This window comes from Geotrypetes seraphini, chromosome 12 (assembly GCF_902459505.1).
Source record: "Geotrypetes seraphini chromosome 12, aGeoSer1.1, whole genome shotgun sequence".
Lineage (NCBI taxonomy): Eukaryota > Metazoa > Chordata > Amphibia > Gymnophiona > Dermophiidae > Geotrypetes > Geotrypetes seraphini.
Window position 1 is genome coordinate 94672629 of NC_047095.1, and position 22067 is coordinate 94694695.

The window sequence follows — 22067 nt, forward strand, 5'->3', positions numbered from 1 at the left end:
AAGCCTTGGGCACTTTTAGCACTACCGGTGGGATAGGATGATGTGCTACCTGACCTGAAGAGACCGAGTAAGGCATCGCAGCGGGTGCTGGAGTTGGAGCCGGCAAGAACAATACAGGCTTGATGAGACTTGGCGCCGCAGAGGTGGAAGGCTGGGGAGCAGCGGACGATATCAAAGGTAAAGGGCCCTTCGATGAAGATTGCTCCGTTGAAGATTCCATGCTGAACAGCGACTCCCACAAGATGCTCCGCCGCTTGAAAGCACGTGCGGTGAGTGTGGAGCAAGGCCAGCACGATTTCGGAAGGTGTTGAGGCCTGAAACACCGAATACAGCGTTGATGAGGGTCCGTTAGCGAAATCGCACGCTGGCACTTGGCACACTTTTTAAAACCGGTGATAGGCCGGGACGTAGGCTGGAAAAGCTCTGCCACAAGATCGAACCCGCGGGCTGTGGCCACGTGGCCTGCCCGGTGGAACGGATGGAAGAAATTTTTTTTTTTGAAAACAAGAACGAACGACGAAAATCAGCGATTAAGATAAAAATAAACCAAAACTGCGGACTTTAGAAGGCACAAGTGAAAAAACTTCACGCAGAGAGTCAAAGACGGACTTCTCGGCTCTGCGGAAAAGTAAGAACTGAGGAGACGCGCCCTGGTCTGGGCGGGAAGGCACTCGCGCATGGGCGGTGCGGGCAACTCGAAACTTCGAGTTTCTTCAAGCAAAAATGCATGTGAGGCGTCCGCATCGGGGCTCCGTTGGATCACGTCACCCATTAGTAAGAATACCTGCCTGTCCTGGGATAAGTAAAGGTATGGATTGAGGACCAAGATGCTGCCTTGCAGATGTGTTCAATAGATGCAGAGCAGAAATGAGATAGTGAGGCAGCCATAGCTTGGAAACTGTAGGCTGTTACATGTAGAATCAGCCCAGCCTGAGTATATGCAAAGGAGATACAGTTCGCTAGCTAAGTGGAGATGATTCTCTTGGTAACAGGAACTCCAAGTCTGTTAGGTTCAAAAGTCACAAAGAGTTGGGAGGATCTCTATGAGATTTAATCTTGTCCAGATAGTATGCCAGAGCACATCTGCAATCCAAAGTGTGAAGAGCTGCTTCTCCAGGATGGGAATGTGGCTTTGGAAAGAAAACAAGCAGAACTATGAATTGGTTGAGGTTGAATTCTGAGACAACTTTGGGTAGGAATTTTGGATGAGTTCGAAGCACTATTCGGTCATGGCAGAATCTTGTGTAGGGAAGATCTGAAACAAGAGCTTGAAGTTCACTCACACAGCATGCAGAGGTGAAGGCAATGAGAAAAACGACTTTCCAAGTGAAAAGTTTGAGAGAGACTTTATAAGTGCAGATACTAGCACATTAAAATCCCAAACAGGCAGAGGCTTGATAGGTGGTTTCATGTGGAATAAGCCTTTCATGAAATGGGTTACCAAGGAATGTACAGATAGAGGATTCTTGTCCAAGGGAAAATGAAACACACTGATAGTACCGAAATACATGTGAACCAAACTGGGTTTTAGACCAGAGTTAGAGAGGTGGAGAAGGTAGTCTAGTATGAATGGAAATGAAATGTGACAGGTTCCACAAAATGCAATGCACACCAGAAGAAAATGTTGTCCATCTGAAATGGTAACAGTGCGAAGTGGAAGGTTTTCTAAATGTTTCAATGTAAGCAGATACCGCAGCTGAGAGGGAGAAAACATTTACTTGGTGAAAGAAACCATGCTGAGCAGGGGTTGGGGTGAATGATGGATTCCTCATGGTGCATTAACAGTGTTAGGAACAGTTGCAACTTGCACTGTTTCTTGGTCAAGAGCTGTTGGAGGAGCAGAACCCAAACCCAGTGTGTCCGATGCGATGCTACAAGCATCAGTGTTTTGCTCTTAGTGAAACTTAAGTAGAGTTTTCCCTGATGAGAGGTAGCAGAGAGAATGCTTAGAGGAATCTATCCTCCCAGTGAATGATAAAGGTATCCAAAGCAATGTGATTGGCGGTATACAGTTTGGAGCAAAACTGTGGAAGTTTGTTGTTGTGGGTGGGGAAGCAAAGAGCTGTTGCTTTTTGTACTGCAGCAATTAAGCTATGGAATGCATTGGTGGGACAGTTATGGCTGTGCTCCTCCCGGTTAAGATGTAAAAAATTGAAAACACAATTGTTACATCATTTTTGTGAAATGTCCAAGGGTTTCAGTGGCACAGTGGGTTATTTTAATAGTAGTTGTTTTTAAGATTTTGCTTTGTGGGGAACTGTTACCACCCGGAGGATATTCTGGAGGAGGCTGTTTGGTGGATCTTGTCTCCTGCAGCAGCGGTTCTTCATCAGCGTGTGCATTGCCGACAGGCATTTCCAGAGACGGACCCCCTGACGTCATCGGGTCCATCTCCAACTTCCTGATAAGCTGCCGCGGGTCATTTTCGGGAGCTGTTACCACCCGGAGGATATTCTGGAGGAGGCTGTTTGGTGGATCTTGTCTCCTGCAGCAGCGGTTCTCCATCAGCGTGTGCATTGCCGACAGGCATTTCCAGAGACGGACCCCCTGACGTCATCGGGTCCGTCTCCAACTTTCTGATAAGCTGCCGCGGGTCATTTTCGGGAGCTGTTACCACCCGGAGGATATTCTGGAGGAGGCTGTTTGGTGGATCTTGTCTCCTGCAGCAGCGGTTCTCCATCAGCGTGTGCATTGCCGACAGGCATTTCCAGAGACGGACCCCCTGACGTCATCGGGTCAGTCTCCAACTTCCTGATAAGCTGCCACGGGTCATTTTCGGGAGCTGTTACCACCCGGAGGATATTCTGGAGGAGGCTGTTTGGTGGATCTTGTCTCCTGCAGCAGCGGTTCTTCATCAGCGTGTGCATTGCCGACAGGCATTTCCAGAGACGGACCCCCTGACGTCATCGGGTCCGTCTCCAACTTCCTGATAAGCTGCCGCTGCTGCGGTTGTGGCCGCAGGGCGTGGCCGAAGGGGCGTGCCCTAAGGGGCACGCAAGGCCCCTTGGGAGCCCCTTGGAGCCACGAGGAGCCTGAGAGCAGGATCATTTTGGTAATATAATTTACTTTAACATTTGTATGTTTGTTTGGACATGGGGAAAAGAAAAATTAAACCAAAGAGTTCAACACCTGTGGTATCTGGTCCCATGGACAGACATTTAGCATTATTATCTCAAAATCCACCTGTTGCATCATCAAATATAGATTCATCCTTGTCAGGAGCATCAATAAGTCCCCTCGAACGGACCCCTCCCCTTCATCCAGTATCAAGTGATAGTAGGAATATTAACCCTGATATATCCGATGCACAAGGGGTCTCCTCTACTCATATAGGTAAATTAGTTTACACTGAAATACCTAAACCATTGATTCTCTCAGGAGGAGTGGAAGAAAGTCCACGTACAGAGGAAACACAGGATATTACCCTAAGGGACTTATGGTTAGGAATATCGAGAGTTGAAGGGTGTCTCAGGACAATGATGAAACAAATGGGGGATTTTTCTCAGTCTGTTTCTTCAAAATTAGAAAATGTGGACTCTAACTTAGGTTGTTTGGACAAACGATTAAATATTGTAGAAACTCAATGTAATAATTTACAAGCTGTCTCGGTATCTGCAGTTAAAGATTCTACACTGATACATTCTAAAATTGAATCTATGGAGAATATGAATAGAGTAAAAAATCTCCGCTTAGTCAATTTTCCAGTAACTCATTTAATGTCACCTGAAATCTTATTAAGGAAGTTTTTTAAAGAAGTACTGGGAATGGCTAATGCGGAGAAATTTCCAATAAATAATTACTATTATATTCCTCCAAAAAAAATAGAATCTGCCCAGGAGGTGGACCATCTGGCCACACCAGAGGTAAATTTGACTGAATTTTTGGAAGATACACAGGATGTGATCCAGAGTCGGTCCACTCTGGTGATAACATGCATGAGTGAGATGGATAAGACATTAATTATGAAACTTTATTTCAAGAACAGGTTAATGAAATTTTGTGGGGATCTTCTTAGGATTTTTCCGGATGTCTCCAGAACCACTCAATTGAGAAGGAAAGAATTTCTGAAATTGAAGGATAGAGTTCTGGCTCTGGAGGCATCTTTTTACCTGAAATTTCCTTATAAATGTTTAATTAAGTTACAAGATATTGAATATGCTTTTTGGGATCCTATTCAATTACAACAATTTCTAGTTGCGAGAGAATAGAAATGATTTTGTTTCATCTAGCTGAGAATAAGAGGAGTAATTAATTTAATATCCCATAGTAAGGAATGATTCAAGGTAGGTTAGTACAAACCGAGAATTATTGTCCTTTAGTTTTCTTAAATTTATTTGATTAGAAATAGTAACATGTTCTCCCCATTGATGTGGGCTTGAAAGGAATTATGTATGTATGATTTGATTATATATTGATTTGTATGAATTGTTTCCTTTTTCTTTTGGAAATATTGGATATTGTAAAGTATTCAAAAGCACAATAAAAAAAATAAAAAAAAAGATTTTGCTTTGTGATGTTTATTCCTAAGTTTGTACTCTGTAAATCACCTAATATATGATATATACATTTTTAAAATAAATAAAATCTATGCCCAGTGTTCCCCATTTGGAGAAGATCTGACATAAGACGGTTATGCTGAGAGACCATTCATGAGGCTGAAGAACTCAGTTTTTGTGTCAAGGTAATCCGCTCCCCGCTAACTGCTCTGAGAAATATGCTGCGAGCAGTTGCCCAATTCCAAATCTCAACTGCTTCTATTCAAAGGGGGCCAAGATCCTGTGCCTCCTTGATTGTTCAGACAGAACATGGCAACTTGATTGACTGTAAAGACAAGGACTATCTGTTGGAGGAGACAGTTCTGAAATGTTTTAAGAACACTGCCTATTGCTCAGAATTCTAGAAGATTGATAAAGAGAATTTGTTCATGGTGAGACCATACTCCTTGAGTGTAGAGATCATCCAGATGAGCACCCCACACTAACATTGAAACATTTGTTAGAAGCTTTTGATGGCAGGGTGAGGCGGCTGGAAGGGAAGACCTTGACTGTGAAGAACTGTCCACTATTGTGACAGAGGTCTGAGGTGACTTGGATCGGAGCAGACAGATGAGAACATTGGATCAACAGGGTACACTGGGGCTCTGAGGTGAAGAGGTGCAAACAGACACGTTGATGCCTTGTGACCAAGAAGGCTTAACAAATGACATGCAGAAGTATCTTAAAGGGCAGAGACTGTATGACAACAGAATGAGACTCTCTGCTTTGATAGAAAAGCTTGAGCCCGTGTAGTATCCAAGAGAGCTTTTATAAACTTCATTGCCTGAGAAGAATGTAGATGTGACTTTTGGCAAGTTGATGGCAAACACAGGCAGGTCCAGGAAATAAACTGTTGAGCTGATGGTATGCTGAGCTGTTTGCGATGATGAAGCCTTGATCAACCAGTCATCCAAGTAGGGAAATACGTGAAACTCCCATATATGAAGGGCTACTGCCATTATCACTAGGTATTTTGTGAAGACATGAAGGGCCAAAGCTAGTCCGAAGGATAAGACTTTGTACTAGTTTCAAGTTTCTTTATTTTTGATATACTGCCTATAAAAATACATGTCTAGACGGTGTACATTATAAAAAATTATAGGAAGCAATTAAGATAAGCAAATAAAAACAGTAATTATCAAATATTAAAAATACTGGACAAGTTCAGATTAACATACATGAAACAGAAGGAAAGTAGGGGAGGGAGAGGTTGTTTAAAATAGAAGTGTTGAGTTCCCAATGCAAAATTAAAGATACATATCCATCCTACCAGCTCACAGAAAGAGGGTAGGCTTCTTTGAGACCTAAAGAGCACAAAACCAATTGTCTTTTTTCAGTAGAGGTAGACGGGTTGTGAGCAAGGGTCATTGACGCCATTTGTGAAAGCTTCAGGTTTGAAAATAATTATACATGCAAAATGACACCAGCGCAAGGTTTTAAAATTATAACCAAGATTTATTGAATTATTGGTTCTATTTTTCCATTATTAGATCAAAAGAACAGCATAATTGCTTACGTTGCGCTCATGGGAGATCATCATCGTGGCCAAAGGCTGGCCTTCTCACAATGGTCTCGTTTTTCTATCTCATTACATTCTATTAGTAATTCCATCTTTGAAAATTATAGGCACCCGTAGATTGGAAATGTTTTCGGTTGTCGGCCCCCAATGGTGGAACTCTTTGCCCCAATATATAAAAAACGAAAAAGATGTTCCCTCTTTTAAGAAATCTCTTAAAACTTATCTTTTTAAAAAAATTTTTAATACATAAAAATAAAATACAAATTCTCCCATTTTTTTTAAAAAAAAAAAAATTAATTTTTCGTTTCAAGTATTTTAATACCTCCTTGATGTTCTATCCTTAAATGTATTTCTCTTTTTATGATATGTAACTTTAACCTCCCTTTCCTCCCAATTGTTGTTGGTCCTGTCTAAAATCTAATGTTTATTTATTGTATGTTATTATTACTTTAATGAATTGTATGTTTTTTATTATCTTAACAAATTGTATTTTAATGTACATCGCTTTGTATAATGATATAGCGATCCATCAAATATTTAATAAACCTTGAAACCTTATTATATAACTTTTGGTTTAGTGACATCATCAAGTTTGACGACCAATAACATTTCTATGGGTGGTCTTAAAGATTAGACAAAGAAACATTCCTCCATGTTTAAAAGTTATACAAAGTTTTCAGAAAATTACTTTTGATTTCTGAATTAACATTATAACATTCAAGAGAATCTATAATTATTAACTTGGTGCTGAGAAATTCTCAGCTGTAAAGGAAAAAACTCTTCCTAAGCTGACAGATTCAAATTGCATGGCCTTACACAGAAACCTTACTCTGGAGGAAGGGGGGGCAAATCCCCCTCTCCTCTCCCTGAAGCGTGGGCTTCCAATACCCCCCTTCTTCCTATTCTTGAGGCTGACTCTAATTACTTCCAGATGCTGCCTTAGGATTTTCCTTAGTGTTTCTTCAGGTTTAAAATATATAAAATATGTTTTTTCAAAGCAACACAGTCATACACTTCAATCCAATCATTCACTCTTTGCTTGGCCAAGCTTTCATTCATTCAATAAATCATAATTTTCATTCAAAACTACATCCAATTCAGTTTGAGACACGTTATATCTCAGTTTGGAATATGGAGTCTAATATGCTCTTCCTAACTGGCCTAAGCACATCTGTAATCAATTAGAACCACGAGGCTAAAGGCGGGAAGCTGAACAAAGAACCAGAGAGGACAAAGAACAGCAGGGAACCAAGATGGAGTTCTTAATATCTCTATGCATGTATGTTACGCTTTACCTAATTTCCTCTATGATCTGGCTCAATAGCAAAGTACATAAAGAGAATATTATTATTCTTTTTCTTAATATTTATCTATAGTGTGTTTTTCTGGCCTTGGCTACATCTATATTCAGATTTTTATTCACCTGTTTTTCCGTACGCTTCTATATGGGCGCGGTCCTTAACTAACACAGATGTTTGTCTAACTAGAATTACCCAGAATCATACGAAAAACTGGCCTTTTGTAGAAAAACGTCCACAAAAATACTGCACTATCACCCTAACATCCATTCCCATTTCCGTCCCATAACCAGCGCTGGCCACGAGCCACGAGCCACGACTCAGTTGCCAGAGAGACCATGTAAAATTTCTCCTTCAGAAAGTGTTTGTTTAGGCCCTGGAGATCTAGAATAGGTTAAAGAGGAACAGGTTCTATTGCATTTAGCTGGAGAAGGGCTGAGAGTTCTCAGTGAAGGAGGATCTTATGGAGGGAACTGAAAAGAGACTTTTTTGGTGAGTGGTTTGGAGATTTTCTGATCAAGCACAGGGTGTAGCCCTGAGTGAAGACTTGAAGCACCCACTGATCTGCTGTGATAAGAGTCCTGTGAATCAGGGAATTGCATCGAGAGGAGCAAAGACTGTGTGTTGAGGTGCTTCAAGGTGTAGGTTGATGATCTGATCCAGGAGTTAACGCCTCTACTGATAATGATGCATGCGTCGCGTGCTTGGCATCGAGCAAGAGTACGTGACCATGTCCCTGATCAACACTTCAATGTATCCTAGGGCTGGGCCGAGGCAGGAATGAAAGCCTTTAATGCTTGTGAAGACTGCATCTGCAGTAGTCCTGAAAGCTCCTGTCCAAGCATAATTGGATCTCCTCCTGGAGAGACGGTGTTGGTACCAAAAGAGACACCAGAATGGAAGCAGTCTGTTGTACTGAATAGCAAGGTGTGGGATACCTAGATGTCAAGGCAAGGCATGCCTACAAAGAGACATCAATGCAGGATGGAAGGAGAGTGGTCTTGGGAGGATGCAGTGCTATGCCTAGGAAGAGAAGAATGTTTGTGCTGCTTAGTTTTCTTAAGAGATACATCCCTTGATGCTCAAGGCATAAATGAAGATGATGTAGAGTCATGCCTCTGTAAGGAGTCCAATGCCTGATGCTCTCGATGAGGGGGGTCAATGCACTCAGCACTAATGTCAATGCATTTTTCATAGGAGATTTAATGTTGGTTTCCAAGTCTCCTGTCATGCTTGATACCACTGCGGTACTAAAAAGATTTTTGAACTGAAGTTTTTGGGCTTTCAATTACCTCTTCTGCTTGTGAGAGGAGAGGTCACAGCAAATTTCCGCTGTTCAGGACCCAGACACTGCACACACCAATTATGTGGATCAGAGCCTGAAATGGAGGGGAAAACGGTCAACACCAGATCAATAGGCTCAATGGCCTAGGAAGGTTGAGTAACTAGGATGTGAAAAATGGACTTTGAGTAGTTCAAAGGTTAAAAAACAAAAAGTTGACAAAAATGAACCAAATTCAGGTAAAATATTGGAACAGGATAAAAAGAATGAATGAGGAGGAAAACAATGAAAAATAAATACAGAAAGGCACAAAAGAACATTAAAAGTTAGACACACTGAAGATACAGCTTCTCAGTTCTGCAGAAAATGAACAGATAGTCCCCGTGAGCCAATGTTGGATAAAAGGTAGTGGCATGCGTGCAGCAGTGCATTTGGAAGTGTCAGCACTGGATTCTGTGGAGAGCGTCACCACATGTGAAAATATTATGCTTGCTTGTCCTCAGAGAATCAGTATTAGCCAATTAAAAATGCTTATCTTTGAATATTTTAAATCTAATGGTCACGTCAGTTTAAAAAATATTTAAGCATATGAACATTTCTACTGAGTTAGCAATAAACTGTGTATACTATCTGTTGAGAGGTCTGTAATGGTCTTACCTGATGTTCTTTGCTTTGCTCCTGTTGCAAAGAGTGAAGGCTCAAGATGATTCTCTCTCTTTCTTTTAGTGAAATGTTATATTTCTCTTGCACTTGCTGCCCCAGCCACTGCAAATGTCTGCATCCTTTGGATACCTGTTCCAGCTCTTGATCCTTTAATTTTAGAAGGCTGTCCATACTCTAACACATGCAAAAATTAAATAAAATAAACCACAGCTAACATAAATAATATAAATCAAGACAACTGGATAATGAAGTTCACATGTGTCCTGTCAATAGGTCAGGTTCTCAGGATATCCTTAAGAGAAATTTGCATAACTGCCGCCACCACCACTCTATGCTAATTATTCTCATATATATTTATTAACACAACCTGACTAATCAACAGGACTTTTCAAAATATCAAATAGCTTTAATAAATATTAATACTATTATATATATATAGAAAAAGTTATTACACATATAAACTATAAATATCACAATTTTATTATAAATTTCAATTCATCAATCAATATAATAATTCAAAACAATATCATAATACAAAACAACCCCATTCATTCACTCTTCAAAACCCCTCTAGTGGCCATAAAAACTTCAAACATTGCAATATTACTGTCCATCTTGAACTCCAAAGTATAATGCACAAATCTATCAAAGTTCATCTTTAGCTTTCAAAGATGAAATAATCAAATATCACAAGTGTTCAGCCGGTAGATGTTTCACCACTAAGAACATGGTCACTAGAGGGGTTTTGAAGTATGAATAAGAGTGAATGAATGGGGTTGTTCTTTATTATGATATTGTTTTGAATTATTATATTTATAGTTTAATAAGTGTAATAGCTTTTTCTATATATAATAGTACTAGTCTTTAAACCCGTTACATTAACGGGTGCTAGAATAGATGTCTGTCTGTCTGTGTTTCTTTATCTCTCTCTCCTTGGCCGCTGTCTGTATCCTTCTGTCTCCCCCTCTCCCCCGAGCAAAGCTGTCTGCCCCCAGCACCCACCTCCCCCCCAAATGTATCTCCATGGCCCTCTTCTGTCTTCCCACCCCAGAGCAAAGCTGTCGGTCCCCAGCACACCTCCCCCCAAAGCAGCCCCCTTTCCCTATCTCTCCATGGCCCCTTCTGTCTCCCCCCAGCACACCCCTCCCCCCAAAGCAGTCCCCTTTCCCTCTCCCTGTCTCTTCATGGCCCCTTCTGTCTTCCCCCCCAGAGCAAAACTGTTTGCCCCAAGCACACCCCTCCCCCTAAAATAGCCCCCTTTCCCTCTCCCGCTAACTCTCTCTCTGGCCCCCTTTCTCTGTCTGTCTTTCTGTTCCTCTCCCTGTCCCTGTGTCTTTCTTTCTTTCTTTCTGTCTCCATCCCTCCCGCTGTCTGTCTGTCATTTTTCCCCATTTCCCTGTGCAGCAGCATTTCCATCCCACTTCCCTATGCAGCAGCAACAGCATTTCCTTCCTATCCCCCCCCTTTCCTGTGCAGAAACAGTAGCAGCATTTTCCCCCCACCCCCCCTTTCCCTTCTCTTCCCTGCTCCTTTCAGCTCTCCCCCTTCTTTTACTGCCGTTGTCCTGCTCCATCCGGCCTGCTCCTGACCTTCCCACCGCCGACAAACCTCGGGGCTCCAGCCGCGTATGCAGCACTTTAAACACGCTGCTTCGTGGCCTTCTACTGCCGATTTCCTCTGCCGCATCTGTCTCTGATGATGTCATCAGAGACGCGGCAGAGGAAATCAGCAGTAGAAGGGCGCGAAGCAGCGTGTTTATAGTGCTGCCTACGCCGCTGGAGCCGGGAGGTTTGTGGAGGGTCAACGGCCGGAGCGGGGCTGCTGTCCACCACTCGGTTGCTGCCACTGGTGCTGCCTACGCCGCTGGAGCTGGGAGGTTAGGAGAGAGAGAGAGAGCACAGTCGCGCGCCTCCAGCTCCCGCATGCGCCCTGAGGTTTAGAATGTTGCCACAGAAGCACACTTCAGGGCGCCAGCGCTCATGAATTTTCAAGAGCGCATGCGCCTCTAGCATTTTATTATTATTGATTAATATATATTCATTAGGGATATCCTGAAAACCTACCATGTTGGTGACCCTTAAAGAGTGAATACCAAAGTTCTACTCTAATACTATTATATTAAGAAACACCCATTTAGTTTTCTCACTGGATCCTAACCCAGTTAAATAAAAGTCTAATACTTTTTTATATGCCATCACCATTTAGGAAAAATTCATTAGTGCACTCTAGTACTGCTAAATAGGCTGAGAAAGAATGGTGACAGAGGGCAATTGAAAAGGAAAAAACAGAGACCTTTCATGACCCCCAGATGCAACACTTGTAGTGAGGAGGGCAAGGCTTTTGGATTGTGTAAGATAAAAGAACCAAAGAGAAGATAAAAAGATCCTTCAGTAGCTTTCAGAGATAGGTTACCTGAAGAAAAAGGCTCTGGAAAAAAGATGAAGTTTTGAATCAAGAAATTATAGATGTTATATACCATTTAGTACTCAAAGGTCATTCTCTTTAGAAAAGAACCAGCCAGAAGGGGCAAATCTTTTTATCCCTTACAGGCCTGAATATATATTACACACTCAGAATCAAAGCTACTTAATGGGACTATCTTTGATTCAGTATTTAAAAGTCACAGACCAAGTTTAAAACAATATGGAAGCACACGTTTTTAAAAAAAAATTAAATTTAGGAACTTTTAGACCTATCTTCATGGGATGGTGGCACTGGTTGCTGTATCATTTACTTTTTTTTTTTATTATTTCTTAGTTAATTATATGCTATTTTGTGTACTACCATTTTAATTATGATAATGTAATTTGATTTCAGTATTTTGAGAATTGCTCTTTATCAAGTACAATAAATAAATAAAAACTGTCTAAGTTCAGATGGATACAAACACCTTGCTTGGCACAGAGGGCTGCCACAACTAACATGACCTTGAAAAAGGTTTTTACAGCCAAAACCAGTCCACACAAGGGTGCCCAAAACTGAAAGAGCTGACTCAAAACAGAGAAAATGGACTCATGGCAAAGTGGAAGTAGGCCTCCAAGAGGTCCAGAAATGTCAGTAGCTCCCTTGGTCTGATCGTCGACAGTACCAAAGTTTCTATGTAAAAGTGAGAGACTAGAAACACAACACCGACTCCCTTCAAAAGGTAGATAGGTTGACAGGAACCTCCCCTTCTTGGGTACTACAAAACAAATGGAATAGTGATGCCTACCTATGTCTTGACTTGGAATAGGCTCCACCACTCTTAACAGGAACAATCAATGTAATGTGGAGTTGACTGCTTGCGCCTTGAAATGAAAAGCCACAGGGGTAAACCATAAATGAATATGAAACTGGTTCTGTAAATTCAAAGGTGTAGCTCAGATAGACTACCGCCAGAACCCACTGGTCCAAGATGAAAATGGCCCACTCCTAGTGGAACAGGATTAGATGATCCTCTCTACCTGAGAACTCCCCAGAGGAAGCCCACAAAGCCTCACTGAGGACCCTTGTTAACAGCCATGGAAGAGGAAGGTCAATTCCTTGTACACCAAGTCTCTCAAAAGAGTGATATCTTCTGACTTTGCAACTCTAAAGCAGAGGCAGCTTTCCTATTTTGCACCAGAAAAGTCAGCCCTCAGACCCAGACCTGGCTCTGTCCTTGGGAAGGTGCTATGGGCAAACCATGTTCCCTTAATAATATTTTCCAAATCCTCAGAGAGAGGAAGAGATAATGATTACTGCGGAAGGGCAGACTAGATGGGCTTTTTGGTCTTTATCTGCCATCATGTTTCTATGTAACAAGCAGCCTTGAAAGTCCAAATTACTGAAGCATAACTCAGAGGTTGCAACTGCCATCCAGTGCTGCAACCACAACTATCTATGCATCTTAAACATACAACAGAGAACAAAAAAGCATGAGGATGCAAAGAGCATCCTCCACAAAAACTTCCCCCGACACGAACCTGGCTGCCTCCAGTGAGGAAGATAATTGCTGCATTCACTGAAGAAGAGTCCTGACCATGTAACCACCACAGATAGAAGCCTGCATACCAAGAGCTAAGCACTAAAGATTTGCTAGACAAACACTGGGTGATCATGATCACCCCCTAAGGGCTGAGCCACCCTCAAATGGGATAGGGAGAGATTAGGTTCTTACCTGCTAATTTCCTTTTAGTCCCTCCAGACCGGAATAAAAACTGATGGGTAATAGCTCGCCAAGACCAGCAGGTGGAGACTGAGACATAAACTTTTGGCTGTAGTATAAGTGGGCTGTTCAGTCCCAAGTACAGTCTGACAAATAGCCAAGCAGAATTAAGAAACTAAGAATGTGAACTACAACACTCCCAAAAGGAGAATAATAACTAACAGAGAAATACTGTTGGATACTGAATAGAAAAAGAACCTTCAAAAACATCCCCACAGTTCGCCACAGATGAACCAAACGCTGCTGTTCTTTTAATCTCCCCTAACATACCAAAACAAAAAGACACCGCTGAAAAAAAAACGTACTTTTCACGCAAAACTCCGAATAAAAAATGTCAGGGCAGGGTCTCTGCCGGTCTAGAGGGACTAAAAGAAAGAAAATTAGCAGGTAAGAACCTAATTTCTCCTTCTTTATCGTCCCTCCAGATTGTCACAGAAAATGATGGGACCTACCAAAGCAGTACCCATCATGGGTGGGACCACCAAAGGGCCACCTCAAGAAAACTCCTCGAATACCGCATCCCGATGCACCTTAACATCCACATGGTAGTGTCACACAAAAGAATGGAAAGATGACAAAACCACAGCTTTACAGATATCCACTGGAGGTACAAGAGAAGAGTCTGCTCAAGAAGCTACCTGACCCCGAGTGGAATGAGCTTTACAGATATCCACTGGAGGTACAAGAGAAGAGTCTGCTCAAGAAGCTGCCTGACCCCGAGTGGAATGAGTTTTGAGAATTTCCAGAAAAGGCTACTTCTGAAGAAGTTACACAGAAGTGAAAGCCTCCTTGATCTATCGCGTAATGGTAGCCTTAGAAGCACCGTTCCCCTTATGAGGGCCCGCTAAGAGGACAAAAAGACAATCTGATTTCCGGAACTCCTGGGTCCGCTGAACATAAGAGCGAAGGACCCGACAGACATCCAACTTGCGCAACTGCCCAAAGAGCCCTCCCAATTACCCAAGGCTCAAAAACAGGGTGCACTAGCATGGAAAGACCCAGGTTGAGATCCCAGGCAGGAACCAAAGGCCGCACCGGAAGATGAAGCAATTTAGCCACCCTCAAAAAACTAATATTCGGAGAAGAGGCCAAACATGCAACAAACCACGAAACGTAGACAAAGTTGTAAGCTGAACTTGAAGAGAGGACCAGACAAGGCCCCTGTCCAGGCCATCCTACAAGAACTCCAAGATATGAGGCAAAGAGGCGCGAAAGGGAACCACATCATGCTCAGAACACCATTTCTTAAAGATACGCCAAACTCGCACATAAGCCTGAGAGACAGAAAGTCTCTGGGAACCCAAGAGGGTGGAGATCATCTTATCTGAATAACCTTGCTTACTTAGGCATTCCCTTTCAAGAGATAAGCCGTAAAACAAAAGGGATCCAGATCAAACATTGGAATGGGACCCTGTGTTAGAAGGTCGGGTGAGAGGAGCAGCGCTAAAGGATCTACCACGAGAAGACAAAGCAGATCTGTGTACCACAGGCACCTGGGCCAGTCTAGAGCCACCAGGGTCACATGGCCAAGGTGACGAGCAATACAAAGGACTCTACCCACCATCGGCCACGGGGAAAAAAATTACAGGAGGCCATCCGTTGGCCAAGGTTGCACCAGAGCATCCAGCCCATCGGCCTGAAAATCTCTACACTGACTGAAGAACCGTGGTGCTTTGGTGTTGACAGTAGTGGCGATCAGGTCCATGACTGTCTGGTCCCCAGCCTGCACAATCAACTCGAAGGCTGCAGGACCGAGACCACTCGCCAGGATCCAGAACGTGACGACTGAGGAAGTCTGCCTGGACATTCTCCACTCCTGTAATGTGAGCAGCTGAGATGTCCAGAAGATGAGTCTCTGCCCAAGCCATGAGGAGAGGTCTCCTGTGCCACCAGATGACTCTTGGTTCCCCCCTGACGATTGACATAAGTCACCGCCATAGCCTTGTCCGACAGAACATGAATTAACTTGCCCGTCAGCAATGTCTGGAACGTTAGTAAAGCCAACCGAAAGGCTCTGGTCTCCAGAACATTGATAGACCAGGACGCTGCCCTGAGCCGAGCAGCCATGACACTGAGCTCCCCAACCAAGGAGAATGGTGTCCATGAGATGCACAGTCCACTGAGGTTGATCCCGACTCACCCCCTGCACCAGATTGGAAGACTGTAGCCACCAGCAAAGGCTGTTATGAACCAATCCCCGAAGAGGAACGGGAGAGTCCAGATCGTGGGTCTGAAGCAACCACTGCTGGAGAAAAGCATACTGAAGGGGCGCATGTGAGCCCAAGCCCACCTGACCACATCCAGGGAGGCTGCCATCGACCCCAAGACCTATAGAAAAACCTGTGCCCGAGGGCAACGACAATCCATCAGGGAATGAATCTACAACTTGCACACTTGGGCCTCTGGGAGGAATACCCTCCCCAAGCTGGTGTTGAAGAGAACCCTGAGGTACTCCAGACTCGGAGATGGAGCCAACCAGCTTTTGGACAAGTTGACCACCCATCCCAGCATGCTTGTCCTCAAACAGCATTGTATGCTGACACATTATGGCCGAAACCACTGCAACTATAGGAGAATTCAAGGTATCCCTATCCCCATCAGAGATGGGATACAGCTGAGACATGGACTGCGCAAAAAGAAAAGGCATGTCCAGTGCCTTCCATTGTGCGAGCACTATGTCCCGAATAACCTGATGCATAGAAAAAGAACAGGAGGCCGAATGGATCCCCTTAAGCAGGGGGTCCTCCACATTTGTGGGCTCTTTTGCATCTTGCTCAAAACGTAAAACTGACGAAACCTGAAGAATAAGTTCCTGGAGCACTTTGAGCTGGAAAATGCGTACCACTGACACATCCTTGCCAACCGTAGACTCCGAAAAACACACATCAGTGGCATCCGTCCTCCCAAGGGGTCCAAGTCCTCATCAGGAGAAAATGCCTCCCAAAAGAAAAAATCTATGTCCCATGTGGCCCACAGCTGCTTGGACAAAGACGGAGAGAATACAGGTCTGGGACAGATGTTGAAGGTGGCTGAACTGAGGAAGACATGGAAGGCACAAGCACCCTCCCCCCGAGAAAGAAACAGGATCCCTGGCCGCTTACACAAGGCTAAAACAAATTCTGGGGGGAAAAACCCTGGCGGCAAAGCAGGAATCGCTGCCAAGGCAGGAGACCTAGCAGAAACCTGCTCCTATTTAAGACAAGGGGGAAGGTAACCTGAGGATGCAGACAAGATGGTGGAGCTTCCCGCCAAAAAAGACTCCCCAAGACATGTAGCGGCAGAGACGCCCGAATAGATCCAGCCGCTCAAGCATGGAAGCCGGCAGCCATGAAAATGGAGTCCCCAGCACTATTAGCGGTAAGGGAAACCTTATTTCCCTGACCATTGGCCACTGGGGACACCCCTGTGTGGGTGGTAGGGGAAGCCAAGGCTTCCCTACTGCCGACTTGCAGTGCATGCGCAAAAGGAAACCCTGTTCGTTGGCACACGAAGTCAGCAAGGATTCCCCTACGTGAAGGCCGGTGCCCCTCCCCCCCCCCCGAAGCCAGACAGACCCCCTGAAAGGGTCCCCCAAGCTTAGTCCAGCACCACAATCAGGGACAAGATGCCCAATTTAAACAACATCCAGCAGCCCTACACTAAACCAGGGAAAGACTGTACAGGTTTACCAACTCTACCTGCTGGACACTGAGAGCAGAATGATTGTACTTGGAACTGCACAGCACACTTATACTACAACCAAAAGTTTGTGTTTCAGTCTCCACCTGCTGGTAGTGGTGATTTATTACTCATCAATTTCTGTGCCTGTCTGGAGGGACGATAAAGAATAGTCTTTTTAGCAACTGCCGTCACTACAGCATCCACTTTAGGGAGATGGAAAAACCTTTTTTTTAATTAATTCTTTATTCATTTTCCAGAATTACATTAAGTGTTAATATTTTTTCATTCACATTAACAATAAATAGATCACTTATAAACAATCTTGGTATATTACATAGATTAATATCCTTATCCCTCGCCCATCCCCCCCCAACCACATACTCCATTCTTGTATGATAGAGTTTGATTGGAATGATTGGTATGTGTGCATTTGAGAATATGAGTGGTTATTTAAATTGGGAAGATTGATGTTTCCTTTGTGATGCAAAAAAGTAAATTTTTATTTTCAGATTAATTTTGTTTAGGTAATATATTTACAATACAAGTGGAAATTGTATAATAAATTTCTTCTTGTAGATAAGATGTATGTAATGGAGGTTTTCGTCAGGGCATTTAATATTAAAAAAAAAAAATTTATGTTAAAAAAATAAGAGGAAAAAAAAATAAAAATAAAAATAAAAATTAAAGTATACATGTAAGTAGGAATATGAATGTTGATAGAGGTTTATAAAACAGAATTGAGACATATGTAAGGGGAAAAACAGGAATTTAAGTATATAGATGTTTTAACTTCTATAATATAGGGGAAATAATGAAATGAGTTGCTTGGGAGGGGGAAGGGGGCTGGTCTGATCGTTTGACTTCAAGTTACTGCATTGTAAGAAGGGGTGGGATAAGGGAGGGTTTAGGGATGGGTTTTTGGGATTTTATTAATATAATCTGTAAGAAATTAAGGGAGGAAAGGAATATATCTTATAATAAATTAAGGGAAATTAAATTTCTACAGGGAAAATATTCATTACATAATTTGTTGAAGTTTATATTTGATAGTAATAGTTCTAATAATGGAGCTTAAAATACTTTCGCTTAATGTTAATGGTTTGAACCATCCAATAAAAAGAAAGAAAACGCTTTTGTTTTTGAAACAACAAAATATAGATATCTGCTATATTCAAGAGACTCACTTATCAGCTATAGAGTCTAAAAAATTAAAAGATACATGGATAAAACATTGTTTTTATGCACCAGCTATAAAGAAGAAAGCAGGAGTTGCAATTTTGGTGAATAAGAGGTGTACTGCAAATTTCAAATTTATTTCAGCTGATCCCTTGGGAATATGGTTACATGTAGACATGAATCTGGGAAATACTACCATGGCGCTGTTCAATGTATACGCACCTAATACGAACCAAATTGAATTTTTTAAAACTCTGCAACAAATGTTATTACCACTGGCTACTTCAAATTTAGTTGTGGCTGGGGATTTTAATGCTGTTATAGATCCTATTGTGGACAAAAAACCTAGTAGAAGTATGAAATCATTAGGATTAGATAATTTGGTAATAAATTGTGATTTGAAAGATATATGGTGAATATTTCATTTTAATGACCGGGAATTTTTGTTTTGTTCCCATGTTCATAAATCTTTTTCAAGGATAGATTATATATTGGTTTCAAATTCATTAGTTCAACAAGTAACACAAGCCTCCATAGATCCAATTATTTTGTCTGATCATGGTGGAGTGTGGATTAAAATTAAGATAGTTGATAAAGAAGATAGTAGACCTATATGGAGATTTGATAATGCTTTGCTTGTGGAGCCAAATTTTATTGAGGAATTACAAGTGAAAATGAAAGATTATTTTCAAATTAATAATACAAAGGATATTTCAATAGAAACGTTATGGGATGCTTTTAAGGCAACCATTAGAGGTCAAATTATTTCTTTTTTAGCATATTTTAAAAAACAAATTAAAGAACAATTTTATAGTTTGGAAAAAGATATAAAGTTATTGGAATCTAAATTAATTCAAAAATGGGAATATTCTACATTACAAGACCTCTTGAAAGCTAAAGGGAAATATAATGAAATTTCTTCTAAGTTAATTAGGAAAGATTTATTTTCTCAACAAGCATTGTATTATGGAAATTCAAATAAGGCGGGAAGATTACTGGCAAATTATCTAAAAGCTAAAAAAACAAAAACAAAAATAGCGATGATAAAAGACGAAAAGGGAAATAATTATTCTCAAACTGGACCGATTTTAAAACAATTTTTAAGTTTTTACAAAAACCTGTATTCTTCTGAGCCTTATTTGGATAAGGAAAGAGATGGTTTAAAATTTTTAGAGTCAATTACGGGACCGAAAATTCCTGAGCATATAAAAGAAAGTTTAGAAAAGCCAATATTAATAAACGAATTGCAAACAGCATTGAAGTCCCTTAGAGTTGGATCCGCTCCAGGTGGAGATGGTTTTACTGTAGAGTTTTATAAATCATTTCAAATTACCCTGTTACCATATTTATATCAGACTCAACTTACTAAAGGATATATTATGGGTACCATGGCTGAATCATTAACTATTGTTTTGCCAAAGCCAAATAAAGATCCCACACTGGTTTCCAATTACAGGCCTATTTCTTTAATTAATGTTGATGGGAAAATTTTAGCTAAGATTTTGGCTATTCGTTTAGCTAAAGCTCTCCCTTTTATTATTGGTATACACCAAACAGGATTTGTTGCTCAAAGACATTCTTCTAACAACACTAGGCTTGCATTACATATGTTGACTTTGTCCAAAGCCTTAAAAGACCCAGTTTTCTCTGTATCTCTTGATGCAGAGAAGGCTTTTGATCGTGTTGAATGGACCTTTATGTATCAAGCGATGGAGTGGTTTGGTATTGGATCAGGATTTGTTCAAATGGTTCAAACTTTGTATAGCTCTCCTATTGCTAAATTATATATTAATAATAATTTTTCAGAAGTTTTCAAGTTGCAGAGGGGAGTTAGACAAGGCTGTCCTTTATCTCCTCTGCTTTTTGACATTGTATTGGAACCCTTGTTATTAGCCATTCAACAGACAGAGAAGATACAGGGTATTCCTCATAAAGATCGGGAATATAAGATTTCAGCTTATGCGGATGATATATTGCTCTATTTGAGAAATCCTGAGATAACCATTCCTTGCTTACTTGAATTAATTGAGAATTTTGGGAAATTTTCAGGTTATAAGATAAATTGGTCTAAATCAGAAGTTCTTCCACTCAATGTACATTGTACAAAAGGTTTGTTTGATTCATTTCCTTTTCTCTGGAAGGAAGATGGAATAAAATATTTAGGCATTTGGATTAAAAATACATTGGACGAAACAATGAAAATAAATGAAAAATTGTTATTGCAGAAGGTTATGGAAATGTGTGAGCAATGGAATCCTTTACAACTTTCATGGTGGGGGAGAGTCCAAACTATTAAGATGTTGATTTTGCCTGTGGTTTGTTATCAGTTGGGCATGTTAACGGTATATTTTCAAGGGTCCTTTTATAAAAAGTTAAATAGCATTCTGTTAAAATTTATTTGGCTGGGTAAAACTCCTAGAGTAGCTTTGGTATCTTTACAAAGATCAATTTCAGAGGGAGGGGTAAATTTTCCAAACTTTTATAGGTACCATCAAGCCTATATTTTGCGTCATGGTATATATTGGATCTTCCCAGAACTCATGGAAAAACTCCCAGATTGGTTATGGATAGAATGGCAACTCATGTCTCCATTGCGACTGTCCCATGTTCTCAGTATCAAAATGCCTAATTATAGTAAAGACAATAGAATACTAGCGGATACATGGAAAACTTTACGATATGTAAGCAATTTAACAACTATTCCAATTTACAAATCTACAAATCAATCTATAAGGGTAAACTCCAAGATTCAAATTAGCGGAGAAAGACTTGTCTGGAAGCACTGGATGATAGCAGGAATATGTATATTGGATGATGTCATTTCTAATGGTGCTATGCTTGAATTTTCACAGTTGCAACATAAGTTTGGACTTAATAAATCAGAAAATTTTAGATGGATGCAACTGAAGCATGCCATTCAGGCGGGGTTCCCTGATTGGAAAAACCTTAATAATCATTATAGTATGGAGTTTCTTTGTTTTCAGACAGACTTCTTGGGTCATCAGGCCGCCCAGTGGTATAAATTATTAAATGGATTTACTAAGAAGAAATTAAAAACTGGTTTAAGAGATATTTGGAGCATTGAGATTAAGCATGAAATTACTGCATCTCAATGGCCACGAATTTGGTCTTGGAGGATGAAATGTACGGTTTCAGCATCTATGAGACAAACTTGGTTTTTTCTGTTGCATAGAGCGTTATGGACCCCTGTTAGGTTGCAAAAACTAGATAGTTCTTTGTCTAATAGATGCTGGCATTGTCATTTAGAAACAGGAACTTTAGATCATTTATTGTTTCATTGCCCATACATTATGAATTTTTGGAAATCAATTTGGGACCAAATTAATAATTTATTAGAGAACCCAGTGGCATTGACTTATGATACTGTGATATTTGGTATGGATATGAGAGCAAAAAGTCAGATTTCTGCGAATAACAATAAATTATTACTAATAATGACAGGGGTTGCCATTCAACAAATCCCATATAATTGGAAAGACTGGAAAAGACTAAATTATAACTTTTGGTGGAATTCTTTATGCCATATATATAAAATGGAAAGATTTACTGCGTTACAAAAGGGATATTTTAAGAAATTTCAGGATGTATGGAAACCATTAACAAAATATTGTCAGGATTAAGAAGAAGTATTTCCCTTATATTTATCAGTTTATGAGGTAGGGAGGGGGGTATTTTATTTTTACATATATCATACAAGAGATGGAAAAACCTGATGTGATCATTCTGC

At 41.1% G+C, this 22067-nt stretch overlaps 1 protein-coding gene across 10 annotated transcripts in view; it reads right to left on the bottom strand.

Annotated features, from left to right (window-relative positions):
* The window catches only part of PDE4DIP (phosphodiesterase 4D interacting protein), a 533445-nt gene that overhangs the window by 216496 nt on the left and 294882 nt on the right, over positions 1–22067 (bottom strand). For 9 of the 10 annotated variants that reach the window (XR_004536642.1, XM_033916500.1, XM_033916501.1 and 6 more), the window contains one exon: positions 9292–9471. The exons of the other annotated variant lie outside the window; for it this stretch is intronic. Coding sequence is in view for 8 of the 9 variants with exons in the window: in XM_033916500.1 (XP_033772391.1) it covers positions 9292–9471 (180 nt within the window). In the remaining variant the exon portion in view is untranslated. The remainder of the gene's footprint in view (positions 1–9291; positions 9472–22067) is intronic. 10 annotated transcript variants of the gene reach the window in all.